This window comes from Arachis stenosperma, chromosome 2 (genome assembly GCF_014773155.1).
Source record: "Arachis stenosperma cultivar V10309 chromosome 2, arast.V10309.gnm1.PFL2, whole genome shotgun sequence".
Lineage (NCBI taxonomy): Eukaryota > Viridiplantae > Streptophyta > Magnoliopsida > Fabales > Fabaceae > Arachis > Arachis stenosperma.
In genome coordinates, this window is record NC_080378.1 from 13,001,392 (window position 1) to 13,029,062 (window position 27,671).

Sequence of the window (27,671 nt, forward strand, 5' to 3'; positions counted from 1 at the left end):
GTTTGTACTATGATGGATGCGCTTCTAGCAAAAGAAGTGGAGTCTTCATTTTTCACACAACCACGTACTACGTTGTTGTAAGTATTGCATGAGACCTTTGTTCAGGTGCAGCGCACTGCACCTACTCCCCTGTACCCTTACCACACCCATGGCCACTTCAACCCTTCACTCTTCCAACTTTCACCACTCCTTTCGTGAAAATCCTCGCCTGAACCATGTTGCAACCGTGATCCCAAACTTCTCTTCTCCCAAATCCATTTCTCTCACCACCCCTTCTTCTCTTACACTGAGCCACACTTTCAAACGCACAACTCTCAAAGAAGCTTTTCAATCCTTGATGACCCTCTTTCTCACTTATCCATTCTCATTTCAGTTCAGTCACCCTGAGGCCTTTTCAATGGTCCTTGAGCTTTGTGGCAGTGAAAAAGCTGTGCTACAAGGGCAACAGGTGCATGCCTTTTTGGTTAAAATTTGTGGGTTGTATGGTTCTGTGTTCCTTGGTACAAAGCTTGTGCATATGTATGGGAAATGTGGCTTCTTTTCTGATGCAGAGAAGGTGTTTGATAAAATGCCTGATAGAACTGTTTTCACATGGAATGCTATGTTAGGTGCCTATGTGTCGAGTGGGAAGCATGTTAAGGCGCTTGAGTTGTATAGAGAGATGAGAGTTCTTGGAGTGGAGCCTGATGCTTTCACTTTCCCTTGTGTGCTTAAAGCGTGTGGTGCTCTCACTGATCGCGATTTTGGGGATGAGATTCATGGCTTTGCTCTCAAGTGTGGATTCGGTACATCTGTGTTTGTGTGTAATGCGCTTATTGCTATGTATGCAAAGTGTGGTGATCTCGATGGTGCTAGAACTTTGTTTCGTAATATGGAGGATAAAGATGACCCCGTTTCATGGAATTCTCTTATTTCAGCACATGTATCTGAAGGTAGGTCCTTAGAGGCATTATCACTATATAGAAGAATGCAGGAGGTTGGAGTTGCTAGTAATACATACACTTTTGTTGCAGCACTTCAAGCCTGTGAAAATCCATTCCTTGTTAAACTTGGCAGGGAGATTCATGCTGTTATCTTGAAAGCTAACCATTATTCTGATGTCTTTGTTGCCAATGCTTTAATTGCTATGTATTCAAAATGTGGGAAGATGGAGGATGCTGAGAGAGTATTTAAAAACATGCATTTCAAGGATAATATATCTTGGAATACACTGCTCTCTGGTCTTGTCCAAAATGATTTATATACTGATGCTCTAAACCACTTCCGGGGTATGCAGAATTCTGGAAAAAAACCTGACCAAGTGTCAGTGCTAAGTATGATTGCTGCATCAGGTCGATCAGGGAATTTGTTGAATGGCATGGAAGTTCATGCGTATGCAATAAGAAATGGAATGGATTCTGATATACAGATAGGGAACACCTTGATAGATATGTATGCTAAGTGTTCTTATGTGAAATATATGAACCGGGCTTTTGAAAGTGTGCCTGAAAAAGACTTGATTTCTTGGACAACAATTATTGCTGGCTATTCTCAGAATGAATGTCATCTTGAAGCTTTAAATTTGTTTCGGAAGGTTCAGTTAGAAGGGGTGAACGCTGATCCCATGATGATTGGAAGTATTTTGTTGGCTTGTAGTGGTTTGAAATCCAAAAACTTAATCAAAGAAATTCATGGTTATGTTTTGAAAATTAGTTTAGCTGATATTTTGCTGGAAAATGCCATTGTCAATGTATATGGAGAGGTTGGGCACATAGATTACGCACGACGCGTCTTTGAATCTATTGAACCCAAAGATATTGTGTCTTGGACAAGTATGATTACTTGTTGCATTCGTAATGGACTTGCGACTGAGGCGCTGGAGATTTTTTACTCTCTAAATGAAACTAATATTCAACCCGATTCCATTGCTCTCATCAGTGCACTTTCTGCAGCTGCTAGTTTATCTTCATTGAATAAAGGGAAGGAGATTCATGGATTTCTTATTAGGAAAGATTTTGTTCTGGAGGGTGCCATTGCTAGCTCCTTAGTGGACATGTATGCTTGCTGTGGAACTGTGGAGAACTCAATAAAGATATTTAATTCTGTAAAGAACAGAGACATAATTTTATGGACTTCTATGATTAGTGCAAGTGGAATGCATGGACGCGGAAATGAGGCCATTAATTTGTTCAAGAAAATGATTGATGAAAATGTTGTTCCTGATCATATAACCTTCTTGGCTTTATTACATGCGTGCAGCCATTCAGGGTTGATAGCTGAAGGTAAGAAGTTTTTTGATGTGATGAAACATGAATATCTGTTAGAGCCCTGGCAAGAGCATTATGCTTGTCTGGTTGATCTCCTCGGCCGTTCCAATTCGCTAGAAGAGGCTTACGAATTTGTGAGAAACATGCCTGTCCCACCTTCTTCTGAAGTTTGGTGCTCTCTTCTTGGTGCTTGCCGTATTCATTATAATAAAGAATTAGGAGAGCTTGCTGCAAAGAATCTCTTACAATCGGATATGGACAATTCAGGAAATTATGTACTGATATCAAACATCTTTGCAGCTGATGGAAGATGGAATGATGTAGAAGAAGTGAGATTGAGAATGAAAGGAAGTGGATTGAAAAAGAAACCTGGATGCAGTTGGATTGAGGCTGAAAATAAAATCCACACCTTCATGGCAAGAGACAAGTCTCACCCAAAATCCGATGAAATTTATCTAAAACTAGCTCAGATTACTAAACTTTTAGAGGAAAAAGGAGGCTACAGGGCTCAAACTAAGTTCGTATTCCACAATGTTAGTGAGGAAGAGAAAACTCAGATGCTGTATCGACACAGTGAAAGATTAGCACTTAGTTATGGTCTACTTGTTACCCCAAATGGTACTCCTATTCGGATCACAAAGAATCTTCGTATCTGTGATGATTGTCATACATTCTTTAAGATAGCATCTGAAATCTGTCAACGACCCCTTGTTGTAAGGGATGCCAACAGGTTTCATCATTTTGAAAGAGGACTATGCTCATGCCGAGATTTCTGGTAAATTTGATTATATGTTGAAACGGATTATAGGACACTACTCTTTCAGAATTGGTACTGGATAGATAAAAAATAATGACGGGCGCCTGTGATTGGGTCCAGACAGTTACAGAATTTCATGCTAAATTGCGCCGAGTTAGTCGTTTGGAATTACATGAAAGCCATGCAGAGAACGGTAAATTGTCTTCCTGTTTATTGGCTTGTTGTAAGTGGACATTGGACAAGAATCAGCTGACATGTTGAAGTAAGAACTTCACTTGCAAGAGATTGCTGTCCTTGCTTCAAATAGTAGTGCACAGAAAAGTCCACAGATGTAAGTCTGTTTAATTTTTTTATGTTCAATCACATTCCCTATATTCATTTTTATTGCTTGGAATATTTTTTTCATGAATCTGTAACTTCTAGCTAAAGCTAATAATAGATTTCTTTTTGTTGAGTTATATATCAAGATCTCTCATTCCTTTGGTATATCCGTTAAGAAAGATGCACTATGCCTCAACTCAATTTGTTTATGAAACTAAAAAAATTGAATAGTGAGCAGGACATAAATTTATTTTCTGAAAGAGAATTTAGTGTACTTGTTATTTATAAAGTACTCCCTTTGTTCTCTCTTATTTTGTTACTGAAAATTTGATGTATGATTGGATCAATGTATGTATCCTGATAGAATACCAAATTTAAAAATGAGAGAAAAAAGGGAGTATAGTAGGAGCTTTTTAGAGAATCATGTTATGAATTTATAATGATGTACAATCCTGATTTCTTCTATTATATTAGTCCTATTTGTGAAAGGAAGCATGTTTTGCTGGGTATAGGAATAGATGGAAGAATGAACTTAGAGAACCAATTCATATTGACTAAAAAGATTAGATTAAAGGTTTTGTGCTGTTTTAATTCAACATGTTAGTCCTATTAGTCCTAATTTCACGCACACAAACTTGGTTTTAATTCAACCTGACTAAAAAGATTGTGGTAAACAAAAAGGTTTTGTGTTCAAATAAAAAATGCTTAAAAGAAAGAACATTAGATTGAAGGGTTGTGTGTTGTTTGATTCTAGGTAAAATTAATTCTGCATAATTGACTGAACATAATCTATGTTAGTTGTTCTTGCAAAGTTGATTATGATCACTTCTCACAATCAATTTTAGAAGATGGGAGTGAGCAACCAAAGGCAAACAAAAGCTGAAAAATCACTTTTCCACTCCCACCCGGCCCCGCCCAACCCGGCCGGCCGGCCCCTCCCCATATTCAATACTAACTGTGCTCAACCTGTTACCAAGCACACAATTTTTAATTCACTGGTTATTTAATGTAACAGTAAATCCTATTTAATTTCCATTGCTCTTGTCCTATATGCAAACAATTTATTGAAGATGTGTTCAGTGATAAACTATTACATTTTGTTATGTTGCATTTTGAAAGTGGTCCTAAACTTTATCTTAATGTCTGTCACACAGATTGAAATCACCATTTGCAAGGAAACTCTGATATGGGGACCAGTGATCCTTTTCCTCAACCTTCCAAAGGGCATGTAAGAACCTGTCACACCAAATAGAGCTTGAATGTTATGGTATGCAACCAATTTTTTGAACTCTGATTTTATGATCCTTTCCTCAAATAGTCCAGCAACTTCATTGCAATGGAATTGCTTCTCATTATGTGCTTGTTTTTTATTTCACATTTCACAGGACAATACAATATAGTACTTTCAATAAAGGTAAGCAAAATAAAAATGTAGTTTCTATTTTATTGCTATTTGGTTTCTTTCCATTTTTTGTATTTTCAATATTTGGTAAGAAAAAAAAAGAAAAAATAGAAATAAAGAAAAAGACTTTATATCATCAATAATTTCAATTTTACCTTTAGAAAATCTTAAAAAAAAATAAAAAAGAAACGTAGGAAATGAATATAGAAATTACATAGGAAAATTTCTCCCTTTTTCTTTTTTTTGAACTCTGGTACGAATATTACATCCAAAATTTTTAGGCAAACAATAGGGGTACTTTATATATTGTTGAAAATTTTTCTTTTCCTCAAGTATATTATTTTTGTATTAATAGACTGAACAAAAGGGCCAACTATGGGGCCACTTTACATGAAGTCTCAGGTAGAGGTAGTTATGGTACAAAGGAATACATATGAATATGAGAATGAAGGGTAAAACAAAAGCAAATAAACAAAGAGCATCAACGTACAGAGCATAATGTACCAAATAAATTTAGCAGCATACTCCACTATATGACTAATGTCTTGATCATATCAGATTTTTCATAAGTTGTTCACTCAATTTTATTTTTTTTTAGTTTATGATAAATTTTCTTCTGATAATAACATTTTATTCTCTAAACTATAATTTAAAATGTAGTTATGTAGAAATATATTATCTTTATATTTTTAATTAAAAATTTCTTATTTATATTTTATATATAGATATTATTATGATACCCCCCCCCACCCATCACTTGCTATTTTTTAATTACATAATTTGAAATTTTAAATGTAATAAAAAATAATAATAAAAATAAATAGGATTATCTTATGCAAAAATTATTGGAGATAATTTTTTTTTTTTTTAAAAAGGGAATCTTCCATAGTACACGGCATATGGGCTCATATGCTTTTGCCCTTTTGAGGTGTAAACACCTAAGTGCTAAAAATATATATATATATATATATATATATATATATAATATAATATTTATTTTTTAAAAAAAAAATTATATATTTTATATATAAATATATCATTTTATTATATCAAATTCAATTTTAGTTGAACCTTAATTAAATTTTTAAACTTTTAAAACTTTTATCCTTACGAGTTTGGTCACCGGTTTAATTTTCAGAACTTTGCTCTTTACATTTACAATGCTGACCAGACTAGTTGTACTTTTATCTTTCATAGTTAGATAGCTGTGTAACACTAAGGAGCACAAAATAATACACTATTAAATAAAGGAAAGGAGTCTAGAGATAAATAAAATACAAGGACGGACTAAAGCTTCAAAGTCCAAATATTCTTAAAATTCTAATTCTAATTTAATTTAATGTTTCTTTTTTTATATATATTCAATTTAGTATATAACTAATTAATATTTATAAATATATAACTAATTTAGTATTTGATTTGTAGTGCATATAGCATATTGCTTATTATGAATAGACTAAACTAAGTGACAGAATATAATTTAAAAACGAAATTAAATTAATATGAAAGATGAAAAAAGAATAGGCATATGGAAGAAAGCCAACTGGATAATTAATTGGATTGTCCATACGTTACAGGTCTATGAGGCTATACAGAGACAGAGAGGTTTGAATCAGAATCAGAAATCACAGAACTTAGCTGTCCAAATTTTACAACGCATGCAGAGATCCCTCAGTGGGATATCATCATAAATATCAAACCTTTTCTCACATTTACGAATGTCTGTCCGTGACCAAATTTTATAACGGTAAATTATACTCATTTTTTGTTCTCTTTCTACTATTAAATCATTTCATACAATATGATGTGAATTCTATTGCAAAATTATCCCATCTAATTTTTGTATAAAACTTACAAGCTATATATATTCCTATCTATTTTGTTAATATAGACATATCAAGTCAAAAAAGATATCACCTTGTGAACATGATACAATGTTGCCAAAAGTGTTTTGAAATAATGTTTCTAGTAATATTTTAGTGAAATAAATATTAAAAATAGTATAAAAAAAGTTATAAAAATTTTACCATGATTTAGTTCTTTATTATAAGTATTTTAGATAGTGTTTGTTTTGAGATACTGAGACAGAGACAAAAAGATTAAGATTTAATATTAAAATTTTAGTACTTTAAAAAAGTGAAAATACAAGGGATTAAAATTTTTGGAAACAGAAATTAATTTTAATAATATTTTATACCTAAAATACTTCTATTTCAATTAATTAGTTCCAACTTCACCTTTATACAAATTAAATTAGAATTTTATTCTTATTTCAGTCTACTTTACACCAAATACAATATTAAAACTTATTTCAATTTTTATCTGTCAATCTCTCAATTTCTATCTTTCTTCCAAATATCTTAAAAAACAAAGAAAAAATTAGTGATTCAATTAATTATTTATATAAAATATATATTAAAAATAAATTAAATAATATATATTCATACATAAATATATAATAATTAATTTTAAGATGTACCTTATACTTTTATAAAAGAAAAAGTAATCTTTATAGAAATTTCTTTTAACAAGTAATCTTATCTGATTAGACTAGACTACTCCTAAAAGATTTTCCCTAGTAAAAAGATGGATCTTATTAAATTTTACTTTAAAAATATATTTTAAGATGATTATAAAAAATATTTGTTAAAAACAATTTAAAAGGTAATTTTTCATATTTTTAATGTATTAAATATATAAAACTTATTATACTACTCTTAAAATATATTTTTAAAATATCAGATAGTTAAATCTTAAAAGATTATGCATAAAAAGAAAATGAATATGTACTGGGTTAAAGGAATATGAATGGAAAATGCTTTCGTTGTCTCGTTGACTATAGGGGTAGCTAGGGTCCAAATCCAACGGCTGAATTCAGGAATTGGCACTGTGAAGATGATAACGATGATAATAATGATGAAGATTAAATGTACTTTGTATATAGAAAGAATCTTTATAATAAATGTTTTAAGAATATCAATTAAAAATATTATAAATAAAAGATTAAAAAAGTACAATTTTTTTAAATATTTTTAGTTTACTGAATACTTAATAATAAATTAAAATTTTTTATTTTACATTTTTAATCAATATCTTTAAGACACTTTCAATTAAAATATAAAAGTTACTTTTTTCTTCAAGGTAAATTTTCATTTCAAATAATAAAAAATACAATTATACGAAACTAAAAACACTCATTCTTAGTTTTTTTTTAATATAATTATTAAAGGTTATTTATTTTGCAAAATTGTTATACAGTCAAACCTTTTTATAATTAAGTTTAATTTTGTTACCTTCGTCTTTTTTTTATAGATAGATTTTTTAATCTACCTCTCTTTTTTTTGTTTACTTTTTCGTCTTTTCTTTTTTTTTCTTCTTTTGCATTTATTTTTTATCATTTTCACCTTTTTTTTAGTTTGATTTTTTATTATTTTTTCCTTTTTTATCATCATCATTATTATTGTCATTATCGCAATCATTTTTTTTATATATATATATTTAACAAAATTATTAACCACACAAATTTTGATACATTTTGGTATACAATATATAAATTTTGTGATAATAAATACAATTTTTTTTTAAAAAATTACATAGCTAAAATATTGACTTATTCAATCGTCAAAATAGATTTAAGATAATAAATATTATCACAATTTAACATAAAATTATTAGATAATATAAAAAATTACCAAAAAAACAGCAGTAATATAAATAATTTTTGAATTATGTAACAAAAACTTTTAGATTATGTGTAAAATATTTCTTTTATTATATCAATAAATTTATATGTTATGTATAAATTTTTGTATTATATTGATTTTTGTTGAATTGATACAAAGAATAAGATTTATTTTGTTTTCAAATACACAATTAAATATATTTTAAGAACATATTAAGAAGTTTTGAGTGAAGAGGGTAGAAAGAGAAAAGAAAGTGATAGGATATGTGTTATGAATATGGTTGGTGGTGCTAAGTGCTAACTCCATTCAATTTAATTTTTTATTTGAATTAATTTTCTCGATTGCTGAGAAGGTGGGAAAATGTTACATTGAATTGAAGTAACTGGAAACATGAATTGACAAGTGAGGTTGATCAAACACACATATATAGAGATTAGAGAGAGAGGGCCATATACATCCAAATTTTCTTTTGCATAGAAATTGTAAAAACCAAACTCATCTTCTTTTGTTTCGGAACCCAATAATTGTAGGGGCTGTGCCTTTTTGTCCCTTGCTACAACCTTCAACAGTGCAGGAATGAATGAATGAAACTACATAATAATTTTTCCCAATAAAAGTTAAAATTTATTTAAGAGATATTCGGATGAATTTTAAAACAAATAAATTTAAGTAATTTTTTAAAAAAATATTATAAAAATAAAATAATTTAATATTTAAATATTTTATGTAAAAGTATATTTAAATATAATAATGTAAAAATATTTTTTATTTATTAATTATATTTAAATATAACAATATAAAATTAATTTTTATATATTGTTTATTTTGTTAAAATATTTTTTACAATGTTTTTATTTTTATTTAAAAAATTTATCAAACTATAAAAAAAATTGTTAAAAAAATATTTTTTAATAGCATCCAAAAACACACATATTTCAATTTACATTTATATTTTTAGATTAATGCTGAATTTATAGTGCAGGAATGAATTAAGTGCATAATTTTTTTTTAAAGATGGCACTTTTACTCCAATTATCATTTATACCTTAAAAGCCATGGTAGACCTCACCTCACATAATAAATTTAAAATACATATTTCTCTTTGACATTATTATAATTATCTTAATTCGTAATTGATTAAAACCACTACTAAGGTTTCTTGTGTGTTTAATATTACAAAAATATAACTTAAACATTTTTAATAATAATAAAAAATCTTTTTATATTTTTTAAAGAGTAGATTTAATTTTTTTTGTTAGCAAAATCTTCAATTTTTTATTGTTAATATTGGATGAATTTTGAGATTCAATTAATAAAAGTTCTTATTACATTCTAACGATAATTAACATTCGTTAAAATTATTTAGTATATTTAAATATTTATTATAAAATATTATATTTTTATTATATCAATTTTCTTAATTCTATATTGTATTATTTATACAACTTAAATACACACAAATATTTTTTTATTATTGTCTCTTACTTTTCCAACACTAACTAATGATAAATAAAAGATGAGAATAAACTCACTAAAAATACAAATAATATTAATCTTAAAAGTTAAAAGTGAAATCTATAAATGTTCTTATATATGTTAATAACACAAAGCAATAGAGCCATGTTTTTTAAGATTCATCCATGATCTATTTCGTGCTGATGCTGTAATGTGTGTTTTTTTTAATATTTATTGTTAATGATAAATTTACTAGAAAATGTTGTGATTCACTAACATAAATTTAGTTTATATAGTGATGGAAAAAAATATATAATTTATTCTCTTAATTTTGATTTTTGAGTACTATATACTTTAAATTTTTAATATGTATAATTTGACTTCTTATAATATTTGTTATTTTTAAAATTTTGGTGTATTAAAAACCTAATATATCTAAACATATATTATAGTCAAATACATTATATTGTTAATAATAAAAAAATTACAAGTTTGCTAATATTTTCTTTTATATGCTCTAGTTATTCTCTATTATCCAAGATTCTATTATTAATATTATTATTATTTAAAATAATTTTATATAAATAAATTTTAATATGTTTATATTTATCATGACTACAATAATTATAAAGTGTTATTAAAATAAAAAAATTATATTTTTTTTACATTTTAATAACACTTTTTCAGTAACACTTTTAATTTTTAAAAATGTTACTAATAATAAAAAATATTAACAATATATTTTAACATATTATAAGCACCATAATCATTAAAACATATTCATACTAAAATGAGTTTTTTATATATCCTAATCATACAAAATAAAAAAATAATGATTTATTATGGAAAAGTAAGTGGTGAGTGAGAAGCATGAGATAGAGATAGGGTTTAGGTTCATGAGTGGCATGCCACCCTAGCTTAGCTTAGTAAGTAGCTGCTTCTCTTTTATCATATCTGATTTACTCTCAGTTCTGACCCTAACACTAAAAACCCTAACCCTAACCCTAATCTAACTAGCTAGTGTCTTAGCTTAAGCTTAGCATCATCATCATCATCAGCTGTTCATTTCTAACTTTCTTAGCTGTATGTGTGTTTCAATTTTTTCCCTTTAATTATTTTTTTTGTTTTCATAGTTTACCACTGTGCATGTATGATACCCTTTTCTTTAATTCACTGTTCCACAAGGTGGGTTATGTCTCTATACTCCATATAGCCATGATCACATTTTCTATTGATCTTTCACATTTGTCCCATTCTTTATCTCTTTCTCTCTCTTTCTCTCTCTCTATCTATATATATTCCTTCTTAGTTCTTAGGTTTACCTTTGTGGCTTCAAGTTGAGTTCTTCATGTGCCCTTTTAGCCCTTTAGGTTTAGGGTATCCCTTAATTCATATTCCCTCTTTTCTCCTTCAAAGTTCTTTTCTTTCTTAACCCTTCTTCTCAAATAATTATGAAACTAAGTAAATAATAAAGATCACAAGGGAAAAAGTGAAGCTGCCAGCATGATCTAGCTTTGGTTAGTGAAAGCTATTAACAAAGATTATTAGTACAAATTATTAACCTTTACTAGGTCATGCTGTGCCAGCCTCACTCCTTCCTATTTGGAGACCAAACCAATCAAAATCTTATTCATTTATTCATTTCAACACTACAAGCAAGGTGATGATGATCAAGGTATATTTATGAATATATAACAATAATATATAAATAAATATATATATTTTTTTCACTGTGTTAGCATAGTATATTCTCTTATTCTAAGATTCTATTGTGTATACCAATAATAGTTTCTTTTTCCCCTTTTACTTGGTTTTCTGTTGTTACCTTTGCATATATTCTTTTGATCTTTCCTTTGTGTTTTCAGTGCAAACTATTATTGCTTGCCAAAATGGGAGATAATATATATATAAATGAAAGTACATGTATTTTTATGTTATATCTATAGATTGCAATGATTCCCTATTCCTAACTTTATATATCTTGATTTGCTAACAATATATACATTTGAAGCAGCTTTCTTATTTCTTTTACCACACAAATCTTGATCCACTTGTTTAAGATTTTGCCAAGTTTTATGTATTGAAACAATGGAATGTAATTAGCTTGTACATAATATTTTTAGATATGGTGTCAATATTCTCTAAAATGAAATTTTATGTTAAAAATGTAACATGAACATTCTGGGCTGGTTATGTAATGGCTGCAAAAAATGCCAATGAACACATCACAATAAGATTAAATTCATTATGTTTGATTCAATGCATTTTTTTCATCTAAAGTGAAGATTAAAGTAGTGTGTAGCTGTTTGTTGAATGGAATGTTGAAAGATCTTGAAGTGCAACTCTATAAATTAGTATTATATTTATGACTTATATGCACCAGTAATATTTTCTTGTTCTCAATGATGATAATAAGGATCTTAGAAACACAAATGAATATTTATAATCTTATTTTCATATATATATAGAGAGAGAGAGAACATTGCCTAGAGAAATATTTTTTTATTGGTATTGTCATTCTGAAAATGATTGTTCTTGATGGAGAATAATTATATTATATATATGATAAGATATGGCTATATGCATTTTTTGGTAGATATTATGTGAACATGTATGAATGTATGATACAGATAAAACTTAAAAGGATAAGAGATGTGAGGCTTGTATCATATAATAGAAAGTTTAGTTTGGTTCATCTACCAAAATATGATGATAGAATATGTATGTATTTGCTATTCATATAATCTTCATTAGAGAGAAATTATATATGGTTTTATCTATGTTATTTAATTTATTTTGGTGTATTTTTTTATTTTAGTTTTTGCTAAATATTCATTATTTATTTATTTATACCTTATGGTCTTTGTTTCTGAAATTAGCTAATCACTTGATCCCAAATTGTTTCTTATATTATAACAAAATTTAATTTCTGGCATTATATTTTATTTATTATATTTGTATATATTTATTAGGAAAAAGAGAGTATTGAATGATAAAAGTTAGTTTTATTGTAAGTACCTTACTTTCTTTTATAAATTAAACGTCAATTAAAAATTACAAATTCTCTTTTATTTAAATTGCAATGCTCTTGCCTTGGTCTAATTTTATTGTTGTCTAAAAGAAATTCAACTAGCAGTTCAAAATTTAAGAATGAAATAATAATGGTGATAGGAAGTAATGTCATAGTCCAGAGGTAGTACAAATCGATAAATTTAAATATGAAAGTAATTAATTCATTGGGTTTTCATATGGCTGCTGTATTTATGACACAACTTCTTTTGCTCTTGTATGCTGATTCAGTTTACAAAAATGTTAGTTTAATATCAAAATTAGTTATTAATATATTTATATGTAAATATATATAATTTAATTTATTTTTAATTATATTTATATTTTAATATATATTTTATATGGATTTTAGTAGTTAATTTTAGTGTGTACGTAATATATAGTGGTTAAATTTAAATAAAATAATTTCTTTCTATTGTTGGAGATAAGTGTAGCCACACCAACTATCCAATAAGATAGGGTTAGAAATGGAATGGTGGGTCTAGTTGCTAAGAGTTATTAATAAGCACGTGATGAATTAATAATTATGTTATCTGTAATTTTAATGTGAACTTGATTATGATTTTATTGTTTTTAATTTTAATATAGATTTAATTTGTATTTTTTATTTTATTAGTATTTTTATTAAATATGTAGAGATGATAATGGGTATTAATTTTGTCACGAGTCTCCATTTAGTTATTTAGTTATCTTCTTAGGTATTGTGGATATATGGAGCTATTTTTTTTTATTTTATACTCAGTCAGGTAAATTTTGTTAATATTATGACTGATATAATAAGAAGTGTTTAGAATAAATAAAAATTGTGAGTAGCGATTTTAAATAAGATAAAAAATTAAAAATAACCAAAAAAATTTTAATTTTTACGATTTTAAATATGACAAAATCTGAAAAATGATATTTTTTAATTAAAAAAAATTGTAATTTATAAAATTATGGAACACGAGTTTTTTTGTTATACAAATCGTCATCTACGATTTTTTTTACTTGTTACATATAACATTTGTAGAATGCACAGGGTTAGATTTGTATTAGTATATTATACAACTTCATCTATCATATATCATGAAATATAATTAGCAAATATACGACAGTATCTATGAATATATTTTAAAAATTAAAAAATAACATAGTATAATAAATCAAATTACTATAATTCAATTTAATCCAACTCAATTAAGTATAAATCGAACAATTTATCATAATTTAATTTATATACAATTCATAGAATTTAGATCTTTTAAAGTTTGAATTTTATTTTAGAGAATAAAATATAAAGTATGATTTTTTATTTTTAAATAGTTTTTCTTTCATATTTATTCTTGGTCATACCTATAAAATCAATGATAAAAGATTATATGTTATCTTCTAAAGTAAAATTTAAACTTTAGAAAATTTAAATTTCAATTCATAATTTATTTATTATAAAAGTAACCATTTAAAAATTAACCTAAAAATATTTTTTAACATAATAACACATAAGTTAATTTTAAAGGTACTTTTAGTAATATTTAAGAGTAATATTTAACGGGATTATCTTTTTTTAAGCAGTTTTTATTTTTATTTTTTTGGTTGTTTTTTTTTTCAGTAAAAAAAAAGGCACTTTAGTAATTTTACTTATTTAAAAATCTAGCGAATTTCTATGAAATGGGTACTTATTTCTGTTTTTGTTTCTGTTTAATTCGCAGAATGGGTTTAATCTCTGTCTCCATGGATAGTTGGTAAGTCGTCATTTAGCCTCTCAATTGGTAAATTACCATTTAGTCTCTTATTGCGGATACTAGTTTGGTCTCTTTCTTTATTATTCTTGGAAATATAAAATAATTAAAGAATGTATATTCAAATAAATTTTTGAAAATTTTTGATCAAATATTTTTGTTTTTAAAATTTTTTTTATTACGTTGAAATTTTTTATTTTTATAAAAATAAGACATATAAATCTCATTCTTAATTAGATCTATTATGTTAAATAAATTTTTAAGACTATGACACAAGGATCTATAGATTTTATTCTTATAAAATTTAAAAATTTTAACGTAATAAAGTTTTAGAGATTTATTTAAATATATATTCATAACTAAATGTTATATTTTATTAAAAATAATTGATTTTTTTTTTGTGGATAGGGGTATATATGTAAGGTCGAGTGAAAAACATAAGGGCTTAGATAAAGTTTGGTTTGAAGGAGGTGTATACTATATGAGTAGGTTGAGTTTTATAAAAATGTTAAACCTTTGAATAGGATTAAGTTAAAGTCTAAATTCTAGAATATCTTTGCATTGGCAATTCAAGTTAGAGAACTGTATATGCAGTTACTTCGCTTTTCCTTTTGTTATTAATATTGTACTCCCTCATAATATTAATTTCCGATAATGCTAGAGAAATAAAATAAAATCGTTAAATTTTGTTTTATTTAATATTTATTAATTTTAATAATAATTAATAAATATTAAATAAAATAATTTTTATTTTTTTTGATTAATTTTTTGTTATCAACGAACTATTTTTTATTAATATTTTACTCCACTCGAAATATAAGAATGATTCATTTTTTGTTTAATTTTTTGTTGTCAAATATTTTTTATTAAATGTAGTTGGTCATTTATAATATTTAAGTATCTGTTATTTCTAATTCTAAAAAAAAAAAATCAAATTTTAATTTTTATGTCACTTTGGAGGATTATACTTTATATTAATTTTTTTAACATAAAAAATTTCAGTAATGATTTTTTAGATGCTAACGAGTTAAAGGATAATTTTTAAAAATTTTTAGAAATTGTTTAATATTCTGTTTTATATTCATAAGTTTATAAAAATGTAGATTTTCTAAAATTTGAACTAAAACACAAAAATTAGATTTTTATTCTTATTCGTTTTGATTTTTTTTTATGTTTTATTTGAATCCAAATTGAAGATATTTTCTTATTGATATATGTTCTAAAATTAATATAAAATAAATAAACAATTAACTTATTTAGTAAATGTCATTAATTTGTATTAGTATTAAATCGAATTAAGTTGATTTGATTAACAAACTACATATATATGGGATGTTGAATAATAAATCGAATGAGATCAAATTTGAATTCGATTTACTAGTATGCATTCTGTTTCATATACTAATATGCATTATGTTTCATGTCAATTCAATTTATATATATATGTGTTGGGTTTTTTCTCTCCTTTGTGAGGTCCAAGTCCAACATTTTGAGGGTGTCTCTTGCACCCATTGTGCCACAACCCTAATCAGTTTTTGAGTGTCATTGAGAGTGATAGAGAGTAGCCATAAAAGAGAGAAAGAAATGGAAAAACAGAATTTTCGTTTTTGTCCAAAGTAGCAAATTTCAAATGGCAGTTTCTCAGTTGTTCACCGTTGAATCGGCTTGAAATTTAAACTGCGTGTTCCTATCATCTTGTTCTTCATTCTGATCGGTGGAGATGTTGATTGGAGGTTTGCAGTAGGAGAAATTGGTTTCGCAAGAGAGAAATTAGGTTTCCCGTTTTTACACAGAGCAGCAATCTTGGAACGGCAGTTTCTCATTCTTTCACCGTTGGATCGACGTGAAATTTGAACTGTAGATTCTTCACATTTTGGTCTTCATTCTGAACGGTGGAGATTTTAATTGGAGATCTGCAGAGGGAGAAATTGGCTTCGACATCAGCTCTGTTTTTTGGGTATATTTCATCTTCTTGCCTATTATTTGTGAGCTTTGGTGCATTGATGTTTTTGCTGGTTATATGCACGTTTTTGTGCTTTGTTTGAGACTCTCTTGTACCTCATTTGATTATAGTGGAGCTATTTCATTGGTCTGGACGACCCGTGGTTTTTACCTCTCACATTGAGGGGGTTTTCCACGTTAAAATCTCGGTGTGTTCTTGTTATTGCTTTAATTGCTATATTTGCTTGTTATAGTTGCTGCCATATTGCGTTGTGAGTGCTTCCATATTGTTCTTGTGTTGGACATTTGTGTCGTTTCCGCTGTTAGGCTCTTTCATACTGGCATCAGAGCTTGTTGGTATTTTTCTGGGCTTATGATTTTGTGAACAATGGAAGCTAATACTAATACTAGTAGGATGATCACTCTTAATGGTCTTAATTATGATTTGTGGAAGTCAAAGATGGAAGATTTGCTTTATGTCAAAAATTTTCATCAACCAGTTTTTGGTACAGAGAAGCCTAATGATAAGTCTGATGATGATTGGACTTTGTTGCATAGACAAGTCTGTGGATATATTAGGCAGTGGGTTGACGATAATGTGTTGAACCATATTATTGGAAAGACACATGCTCGAACCCTTTGGATTAAGCTTGAACAGTTGTATGCTCGAAAAACTGGGAATAACAAGATGTTTTTGATCAAGCAGTTGTTGGCTTTGAAGTATACAGATGGGACATCAATGACAGATCACTTGAACAATTTCCAAGGAATTATGAATCAGTTATCTTCCATGGGTATCAAGTTTGATGAAGAGGTTCAAGGATTGTTACTTCTTGGCTCCTTACCAGACTCGTGGGAAATTCTCAGAATGTCATTGTCCAATTCTGCTCCTGATGGTGTAATCTCTATGGATCTTGCCAAGAGCAGTGTTTTGAATGAAGAGATGAGAAGAAAGTCACAAGGTACATCGACTACACATTCAGATGTTCTTGTTTCTGAGTCTAGGGGGAGAAGCAAAAGTCGAGGTCCTAAAGGTAGAGATCAAAGCAGAAGCAAGTCTCGAGGAAAGTATAAGAATATTGAGTGTCATCATTGCGGTCAAAAGGGACATGTGAAGAGATTTTGTTGGCAGCTAAAGAAGGAGAAAGCCAAGGCAAGTAAAGAAAAGAGCACAAATAAAGATGATGGTAACAAGGAAGACAAGGTTAATGTAACTCATGATGATTTTCTTGTTGTTGAGGAGTTTGAATCTGTTAACCTTGTTGATAATAGCACTAGTTGGGTGATTGATAGCGGTGCTTCTATTCATGTTACATCTAGGAGGGATTTGTTTACGTCCTATACTCCTGGTGATTTTGGTGATGTGAAAATGGCTCATCAAGGTGTTGCAAAATGTGCTGGTGTTGGACAAGTTTGTTTAGAAACCTCCAACAGTACCAAGTTGACTTTGAAGCGTGTGAAGCATGTTCCAGATATTCGTTTGAACTTACTTTCTGTTGGTAAGTTGTGTGATGAAGACTTGAATAGCTCATTTTCTCGTGATAGCTGGAAGCTCACCAAGGGTTCCATGGTTGTTGCTAGATGTACAAGACACTCTACTCTTTATTTAACTCAAGCAAAGATTATGAAAGATGTTGTTAATGCTGCTGAGTTTGTTGATGAAACTGATTTATGGCATAAGAGATTATGTCATATGAGTGAGAAAGGCATGAATATGTTATCCAAGAGGAATCTTTTATCTGGTTGTAAGGTTGCTTTGCAAAAGTGCAATCATTGTTTTGCTGGAAAACAAAACAGGGTCTCTTTTAAGAGCCATCCACCTTCAAGGAAGTCGGAGATACTTGACTTGGTGCATTCTGATGTATGTGGGCCGATGAAGACAAGAACACTTGGAGGGTCTATCTATTTTGTAACTTTTATTGATGATCATTCTAGAAAATTATGGGTTTACACTTTGAAGACCAAAGATCAAGTTTTGAATGTGTTCAAGCAATTTCAAGCTTCTGTTGAAAGAGAAACTGGGAAGAAGTTGAAATGCATTCGTACTGACAATGGTGGTGAGTACTCAGGTCCATTTGATGCTTATTGTAAAGAGTATGGTATAAGACATCAGAAGACTCCTCCGAAGACTCCTCAGTTGAATGGCTTGGCTGAAAGGATGAACAGAACATTGGTTGAAAGAGTTAGGTGCTTGTTGTCACAATCTGGATTGGCAAAATCTTTTTGGGGTGAAGCTTTGAGCACTGTTGTTCATGTCTTGAACCGGACACCATGTGTTCCCTTGCAATTTGAAGTGCCAGAGAAGGTATGGTCAGGTAAAGATGTTTCTTATGATCATTTAAGAGTCTTTGGATGTAAAGCTTTTGTTCATATTCCCAAAGATGAGAGATCTAAGCTTGATGTAAAGACTAGGCAGTGTATTTTATTGGCTATGGCATGGATGAGTTTGGTTACAGGTTTTATGATCCTGTTAACAAGAAGGTGATTCGGAGTAGAGATGTTGTCTTTGTTGAAGACCAAACATTGAAGGATGTTGATCATGCGGAGAAGCCAATGGTTCAGCCTAGTGATGATTTTTCTGAATTGGATATTACTCCCTCTATGCCTATGGTAGAAGATGGTAGAATTGAAGCTCAAAATAATGAGCATGATACAAGTGCAGGTGAAGATGGAACAGTTGATCCGATACTTGATGAAGTTGGTGATGATGATCAAGATGAAGAACCAGCTTTAGAAATTCCTGCAAATGCACTTAGAAGGTCTACAAGAGAGAGAAAGCCTTCGTCAAGGTATTCTCCACATGAGTTTGTTTTGTTGACTGATGGGGAAGAACCTGAATGCTTTGGAGAGGCTATTGAAGATGAAAGCAAAGCTCAATGGCTTGAAGCTATGCAAGAAGAAATGAAGTCCTTGCTTGAGAATGATACCTATGAGTTGGTGAAGCTACCGAAGGGTATGCGAGTTTTGAAGAACAAATGGGTATTCAGAATCAAGAATGAAGAACGCAATTCTAAGCCTCGGTATAAGGCTAGATTGGTTGTTAGAGGTTTTAGCCAGAGAAAAGGTGTTGATTATGAGGAGATCTTTTCTCCTGTTGTGAGGATGTCATCCATTCGTGCTGTGCTTGGATTAGCAGCATCTCTTGATTTGGAGATTGAGCAAATGGATGTGAAGACCGCTTTTCTTCATGGTGATTTAGATAAGGAGATCTACATGGAGCAACCGGAGGACTTTGTTGTTAAAGGAAAGGAAGATTTTGTGTGCAAGCTTAAGAAGAGTTTTTATGGGTTGAAGCAAGCTCCAAGACAGTGGTACAAGAAGTTTGAATCTGTTATGGAGAAGCATGGTTACCGTAAGACAACTTCAGATCATTGTGTATTTGTGCAAAAATTTTCTGATGATGATTTTATCATTCTTTTGCTTTTATGTGGATGATATTTTGATTGTGGGCAAGAATGCTTTGAGGATTAATGAGTTGAAGAAACAGTTGAGCAAGTTCTTTGCTATGAAGGACTTGGGTCCTGCCAAACAAATTTTGGGCATGACTATTACTCGTTATAGAGATTCCAAGAAGCTTTATTTGTCACAGGAGAAGTACATAAAGAAAGTGCTTCAAAGGTTTGGCATGAATGATGCCAAATGTGTTGCTAGTTCTTTTGCTCCTCATTTTAAGTTGAGTACCAAGCAGTGTCCAACCACTGATGAGGAGAAACAAGCAATGGATGAAATTCCTTATGCCTCAGCTGTTGGAAGCTTGATGTATGCTATGGTGTGTACTAGACCAGACATTGCTCATGCGGTTGGTACTGTGAGTCGTTTTCTCTCTAATCCAGGTAAAGAACATTGGAATGCTGTTAAATGGATTATGAGATATCTCAAAGGTACAACTAACTTGAGTTTTGAGTTTTGGTGGTGAGAAACCTTTGCTAGTTGGCTTTACTGATGCAGACATGGCAGGAGATATTGATTCTCGAAAGTCTACTTCAGGTTATTTGGTCAAGTTTGCAGGGGGAGCTATTTCATGGCAGTCAAGGCTACAGAAGTGTGTTGCACTTTCTACCACAGAGGCAGAGTTTATTGCAGCAACTGAAGCATGTAAAGAGTTGTTGTGGATGAAGAAGTTTCTTGCAGCGCTTGGTTTTAAGCAAGACCGTTATGTCTTGTTGTGTGATAGCCAAAGTGCTATTCATCTTGCCAAGAATTCTACTTTTCATCCAAGATCTAAACATATCGATGTTAGGTATCATTGGATACGGGATGTGTTAGATTCCAAGTTGTTGGAACTTGAGAAAGTTCATACTGATGACAATGGTGCTGATATGATGACAAAAGCATTGTCAAGAGAAAAGTTTGAAACATGTTGTTTGATCGCCGGAATGGCGAGGGCCTCCACCTAGTCGAGAATGGGGAGATTTGTTGGGTTTTTTCTCTCCTTTGTGAGGCCCAAGCCCAACATTTTGAGGGTGTCTCTTGCACCCATTGTGCCACAACCCTAATCAGTTTTTGAGTGTCATTGAGAGTGATAGAGAGTAGCCACAAAAGAGAGAAAGAAAGGGAAAAACAGAATTTTCGTTTTTGTCCAAAGTAGCAAATTTCAAATGGCAGTTTCTCAGTTGTTCACCGTTGGATCGGCTTGAAATTTAAACTGCGTGTTCCTATCATCTTGTTCTTCATTCTGATCGGTGGAGATGTTGATTGGAGGTTTGCAGTAGGAGAAATTGGTTTCGCAAGAGAGAAATTAGGTTTCCCGTTTTTACACAGAGCAGCAATCTTGGAACGGCAGTTTCTCATTCTTTCACCGTTGGATCGACGTGAAATTTGAACTGTAGATTCTTCACAGTCTTCATTCTGAACGGTGGAGATTTTAATTGGAGATCTGCAGAGGGAGAAATTGGCTTCGACATCAGCTCTGTTTTTTGGGTATATTTCATCTTCTTGCCTATTATTTGTGAGCTTTGGTGCATTGATGTTTTGGCTGGTTATATGCATGTTTTTGTGCTTTGTTTGAGACTCTCTTGTACCTCATTTGATTATAGTGGAGCTATTTCATTGGTCTGGACGACCCGTGATTTTTACCTCTCACATTGAGGGGGTTTTCCACGTTAAAATCTCGGTGTGTTCTTGTTATTGCTTTACTTGCTATATTTGCTTGTTATAGTTGCTGCCATATTGCGTTGTGAGTGCTTCCATATTGTTCTTGTGTTGGACATTTGTGTCGTTTCCGCTGTTAGGCTCTTTCAATATGTGCATGAGACCTTAACGTAACAATTTTTATTTTGAAAAATTCATGTAATTTTGAGATGATTTGGTTTAGTTATGCATATACCCTTGTTTTAAGAGACATTTATATAATATTAATTTAATGGGAAAAGCTCAGTATACAAGCGATTAGGGCTTGTAACTATTACAAGTTTATTAATGCCTAATCCACCAAAACGTGTTGCAACTCCTACGTCACTTACACGCGCTTTATTCATGTCGTTTCACGTTTTTTTTGTGCCTCTTTTTCTTCTTTTTCTTTCTCCGTGCTTCCTCTTCTTCTTCCTCTTCCTCTTTCTCTTCCTCCTCCTCCTCTTCTTCTTTTTCTTCTTCTTCTTTCTCTGTGTCTCTTTTTCTTCTCTTCCTCCCTCTTTTTTTATTGAAATTTCTTCTCCTCTTTTCGTTTTCTCTTTTTCCTTCATCAAAATCACTAGAAAAAACGAAGAAATATTATTCAAGGTACATTTCTTGTCTTCTCTTTCTCCTTCTTCTTCTTCTTTTTGCTACACGTTCTTCTTTCTCTTTCTGTTCTTCTTCTTCATTTACGTGTTTTTCTCTCTGTTTTCTTTTTTCGTTATTCTCGATTTCTATTATTTTTTGACATCAAGCTCTGAAATCGTTTTTGAAGAAGAAGAAGTAGTAGAAGATGAGGAGGAGAAAGAGAAAGAGTTCTGAATTATGCATGATTTTGGGTGTATTTTCTTAAATCCTTTGTGTGTATTTTCTGTAATCTTTTGGGTGTATTTCTATAATCGTTTGGGTGAATTCCTGTAACCGTTTGGGTGTATTTCTGTAATCTCTTGGGTGTATTTTATGTAAACGTTTGGGTGTATTTCTGTAATGCTTGCCATTTTTTCTGAAATGAAAAATACACCCATAGATATGAGTCAGATACACCCATAGATATCAGATATCACTCAAATACACCCAAATGATTACAGAAATACACCCAAAGGATTACAGAAAATACATCCAAACGGTTACAAGAATTCACCCAAACGATTATAGAATACACCCAAAGGGTTACAGAAAATACACCCAAAGGATTTAAGAAAATACACCCAAAATTCGTTGAAGTACATCTTATGCATAATTCAGAACTCTTTCTCTTTCTCCTCCTCATCTTCTGCTGCTTCTTCTTCTTCAAAAACGATTTTACCATGAAAAATTGAAAAAAAAAAAAGAGAAAACAGAGAGAAAAGACGTAAATGAAGAAGAAGAAGAAGAAAACGAGGAAGAAGAACGTGCAGAAACGAAAGAAAAGGAAAAGAAGAAGAATTTCAGAAACCATGAAAATCGAAAAAAAACGAAGAAGAAGAAGAAGAAGAGGAAGAGGAAGAGGAAGAGGAAGAGGAAGAAGACGAAGAGGAAGAAGAAGACGAAGAGGAACCGTTTGAGTGGGGCGCGTGTAGTTACGCTCCATTCAAAATGAGTTAGTGTGCGTATTAATAAAGTTTGGGCTGATAACTTGTAAAACTTGTACGGTCTTTTTACTTGTATGTGTAGCAGGGCCCTAATTTAATTTGTTTTATCACTTTTAACTTATATCTATATTTTTTATTCAAATTCTTTTTCCATATCCTTCACAATATCACATGACTTGAAGATTCTCACCCTTAAATACCAAAAAGTAAATAAATCTCATCCAATACACTTGACTCATTTGGTTCAAGTTAGTCATTCGAACATGTCATTGCTAATTAATTGCTAGTATAGTATGTGAGGTAAAATTTGTCAACTCTCATTTTAATGGTAATATGTTACCAACAGAAAAATAACAAAAGTATAAACTTCTATTTATTTAGAATTAGGAGAATAATTATGAGAATAGTTTAGAATTCTCAATTTTTTTAATTTTTTATATAGGATAAAATATATTTTTTGTTAGTTTAGAGATTCGTTACACATCTAAGTAATTTTACATCCAAGTTCATTCAAGTCATTTAGTTTACGCCGTTGGACTTCGATTGTTTTTTCTTCTTTTTCTTCTTTTTTCTCCTCCTTCTTCTTCTCCTTCTCCTTTTTATTCATCTTCTTTTATTATCGTCATCGTCACCATCACATCCATCTCCTCTTCTTCCTCCTGTTTCTTTTTTTATTTGAATTTTTTTATCTCTTCATTTTCTTTTTCTTCTTCCATCGCTATTATTGTCATCACCAACAACACCAACATTTTACTAACATTTTTATTAATTCCGATTCTCTGTTTTGATCGAATGAACCGAAAATATTATCAAAACGAAACTATTGTATAATACTAAATGAATCGAAAATGATTTATTATATAAATTCAAATTTAGAAATACCTGTTTTTCGAATGAACCGAAAATATTATCAAAATGAAATTATTGTATAATACCAAATAAATCAAAAATTGTCCATTATATAAATTCGAATTTAGAAATACTTGCGTCTTGAATGAATTGAAAATTGTCTATTAAAATCGAATACGGTGATAACGATAATGACAACGATAACGACGATATGTATTAGAAGAAGACAATAAGGATAACGATGATGATTATGATGATGATGATGGAGGAGAAGGATGAAAAGGAAGGAGGAGATGAAATTCCAATAGAAAGAGGAGGTGGAAGAGGAAAAGATATTGGTGATGACGGTAACCAAATTGAAAAATAATAAAAAAAGAGGTGAATTTGAGAGGAGGATATAAAATTTTTTGGATGTGGAGAATTACTCCCGTAAAAAATTTTAAAAATATTTTTAAATTTTATTTTGTTTCAATTTTATTTTAAAAATTTTCAATTTGTATCAAATATACTTTGACAACTAAATTTTTAGAAAATTTAAAACTAATCCAATAATAATATATGACAACTATATCTGGTTTATGTGTGTTGATAGTTGTATTCTTGTAAAATTTTTGGTGAATTGATCTTAAAATTTTTGAAAAATTAATTGTGAAAAATATATTTGATGCAAATCAAATACTTCTTGAATAAAATTAAAATAAAATAAAATTTATAAATATTTTTAAAATTTTTAACAAATTTCAAAAATAAAAAAGATATTTTATCCTTTTATACCTATAATTTCACATAATTACCTATAAAATTTGGGTTTACCTAAGTATTTTGGATTCCTTTATAAGTGGAGGAGGTGAATTGAAGTAAAAGGAAGCAACTTTGTTAGATGAAGACTATAAATAAGGTTAAGTATTTATGAAGGTTAGTTTTACATATTCAAAGACAAATAAATCAAAGTCTTTGACCTTAATCTCACCAAGCTAAGTTACATCACCAAAGACCAAACTAGGTTGACTTTACATTATCTTTGACTTAGGTGAAAGTCTCCAACTCACGTGTATAGTATTTTCCTTATGTAGTGTAACAAAAACATAAGTTATGTTCAGGCTTGAATAAGTCATAAAAATTATACAAATGAAAATGAAAATGATTAGACTAAATACAAAATAAATTAAATTAATAATGCATGTTAATAGCCTCAATTGAGCAACATCATTCTTGCAAATTCTTCATAGCTGACTTGACCATCACCATCCAAATCTGCCTCTCTTATCATTTCTTCAGCTTCTTCATCTGTTAGCCTCTCTCCCATTTTCATCATCACATGTCTTAGCTAAAAATACATAAAATAAATAAATAAAATTAGCTCTTTCTAGTCATGGTTAATTCATAAGTTAGAATTGAAAAGAAAAATGTCCTTTAGATTACATTTGAAAGCTGAGATTAGGAGACAGAGACTAAATTAAGTTTTTATACTATATTTGGCGTAAAAGGTATTGAATTGAGTTATATCTCAATATCATGTTTAATTTAAGATAAATATGAAGATTGAATGATAGATATAAAATTTGAAATGTTAGATGAAGATATTTTTTAGAAGAAATATTATTAAAGTTTCAGTCTCTCTGTTCTAAAAGATTTTAATTTTTTGTGTCTTTATTTTCTAAAAAATATTAAAGAGACTGAAATTTTGTGTCTCAATACTAAAATTTTAGTTTTAGATCTAATCACTAAACACAATACTAAATTCTAATCCTCTAATCTCATTCTCCATCTTTAAAAACAAATGCTAGCTTAGATTATTGTTTGCTATTACAAAAGAGAAAAATTTAAAAGACATAGTATGCTATTAGATTAAATTTTCACTAACAATATTTAGTGTGTAAGACTTTCACATTAAAAAGAAATTCCATTACAAATTGATCAGGAATGCATGGCACATTATTATTTACCTCAGTGGCTGATATGTATCCATCATTATTTCTATCAAACACTTTAAATGCATCTTTTAACTCCTCAGCCTGATTTTCCTGTTACAATAATTGACAATAACATCATTATTAGTCTCAAGCAAATACTTCAAATATTTTTTTTTAAAAAAAAGAGAAGAAAATGCTCAAAGTTCAAACTTGGTGGCCTAATTAATAAGCAATTCCTCAATGTATATAGTTTTTCTAACCTTGATTTTCCTTCCCATAAAAGTCAAGAACTCTTCAAAATTTATTATCCCATTTGCATCAATATCAGCTTCACTAATCATTTCTTGGACTTCTTCTTTTGTTGAATTTCCATCTAATTGTTGTAAAATTGCTATAAGCTCTTCCAAAGTAATGAATCCTATATAAGACATCAATTAATAAGAATAATGTCAGCATAAAATTGAACCATAATATTTAAAGGCAACATGATAATTAATTAATAAGAACATATATAATTGGTGCATATTAAACAATAATGTGAACATTCAATATAATTTTGTTCGTTTGTTCTATTAAATCGAAAGCCTAATGACTAATCTATACTGTAGAGACATATAAAATAGACAACCTTGTCAAATAAGCAAACTCTATTTTTATCTTTTAGGAAGAATTGAATTCGAAGGTGATGGTTAAGGAACACTATAATTAAAAGAATTTAATTTTAATGCATTGTCAGTGTAAAATCATTTTACATGTATATCCAATTACATAATGTCACATTAACAAAAATAACTACCTTTTACATTGACTGCATGAATGGTCATTTGCGACTGTGTAAAACATTTTATACTATCAGTGCATCAAAATTAAACTCTAATTAAAATGCACAAAAGAACTCACCATCAGAGTCCTTGTCAATTACAGAAAAAGCTTCCCGAAATTTGGCAATCTGATCTTCTGTTAATGAAGTTGCCATTTAATTTCTTGTTGTTGAAGGTACAAAAACTGAAGTATATATATAGTAGCTTGAAAATTCTCTAATAGTATGAATTGGTTGTTGGGGTGAGAGAGAAAAAATGTTTGTCTTATGTCTTATGATGCTGTTTTCTTTGTCTCCTTCAGTCCTTTGTGCTTTTATAGCTGAAAGTGGCAATTTTTATTTTTTATTTTTCTGTTTGTTCCTTCAATTCATTGATTAGTCAAACTGTCAACACACGCTCATGATGGAGAAATCATAAATCAAAGTGGAGAAAACTTCCAGAATCCACAAGTCTTGAGTCCTCTATTAAATCGTTGAAAACTTTCAATTATATCGGATTTCATTATTCCTATCTATCTAAATCATTAAATCGTTTGTTAGTCTTTTAATTTTCTTTCTATTGCTTTTACTTCTTTGAACAAAGTATACCGATACAATTCAATACCTTTTTTTTCTTTCTAAATAAGTGCCTATTTAAAATTAATTATGTTTAGTGGACACAAAAATTTAATCACCTATTAACCTATTATAAAAATACATATTTGGTATTTATAAGAAAAAATGATTATATTGCTATAAATTAAAATATGTTTATTCTATCATAACAGTATTGATTATTATGTTATAAAATATTTAATTATTCTAACAATTCATT

At 29.6% G+C, this 27,671-nt stretch overlaps 2 protein-coding genes across 2 annotated transcripts; one reads left to right on the plus strand and one right to left on the minus strand.

Annotated features, from left to right (window-relative positions):
- Nucleotides 1–130: 130 nt before the first annotated feature.
- LOC130960766 (pentatricopeptide repeat-containing protein At3g63370, chloroplastic) lies at nucleotides 131–16,795 on the plus strand. The gene is made up of 6 exons (XM_057886229.1): nucleotides 131–3,334; nucleotides 4,479–4,591; nucleotides 4,710–4,738; nucleotides 6,304–6,473; nucleotides 14,622–14,654; nucleotides 16,393–16,795. The coding sequence occupies exon 1, from the start codon at nucleotides 149–151 to the stop codon at nucleotides 3,023–3,025; it is 2,877 nt and encodes a 958-aa protein (XP_057742212.1). The 5' UTR covers nucleotides 131–148; the 3' UTR covers nucleotides 3,026–3,334; nucleotides 4,479–4,591; nucleotides 4,710–4,738; nucleotides 6,304–6,473; nucleotides 14,622–14,654; nucleotides 16,393–16,795.
- Nucleotides 16,796–25,028: 8,233 nt separating this feature from the next.
- On the minus strand, nucleotides 25,029–27,135 carry LOC130962122 (calmodulin-1-like). Its single transcript, XM_057888219.1, has 4 exons — nucleotides 26,938–27,135; nucleotides 26,298–26,455; nucleotides 26,071–26,148; nucleotides 25,029–25,451 (listed from the first exon to the last, which is right to left on the minus strand). The coding sequence occupies exons 1-4, from the start codon at nucleotides 27,011–27,013 to the stop codon at nucleotides 25,317–25,319; spliced, it is 447 nt and encodes a 148-aa protein (XP_057744202.1). The 5' UTR covers nucleotides 27,014–27,135; the 3' UTR covers nucleotides 25,029–25,316.
- Between the last annotated feature and the right edge of the window lie 536 nt (nucleotides 27,136–27,671).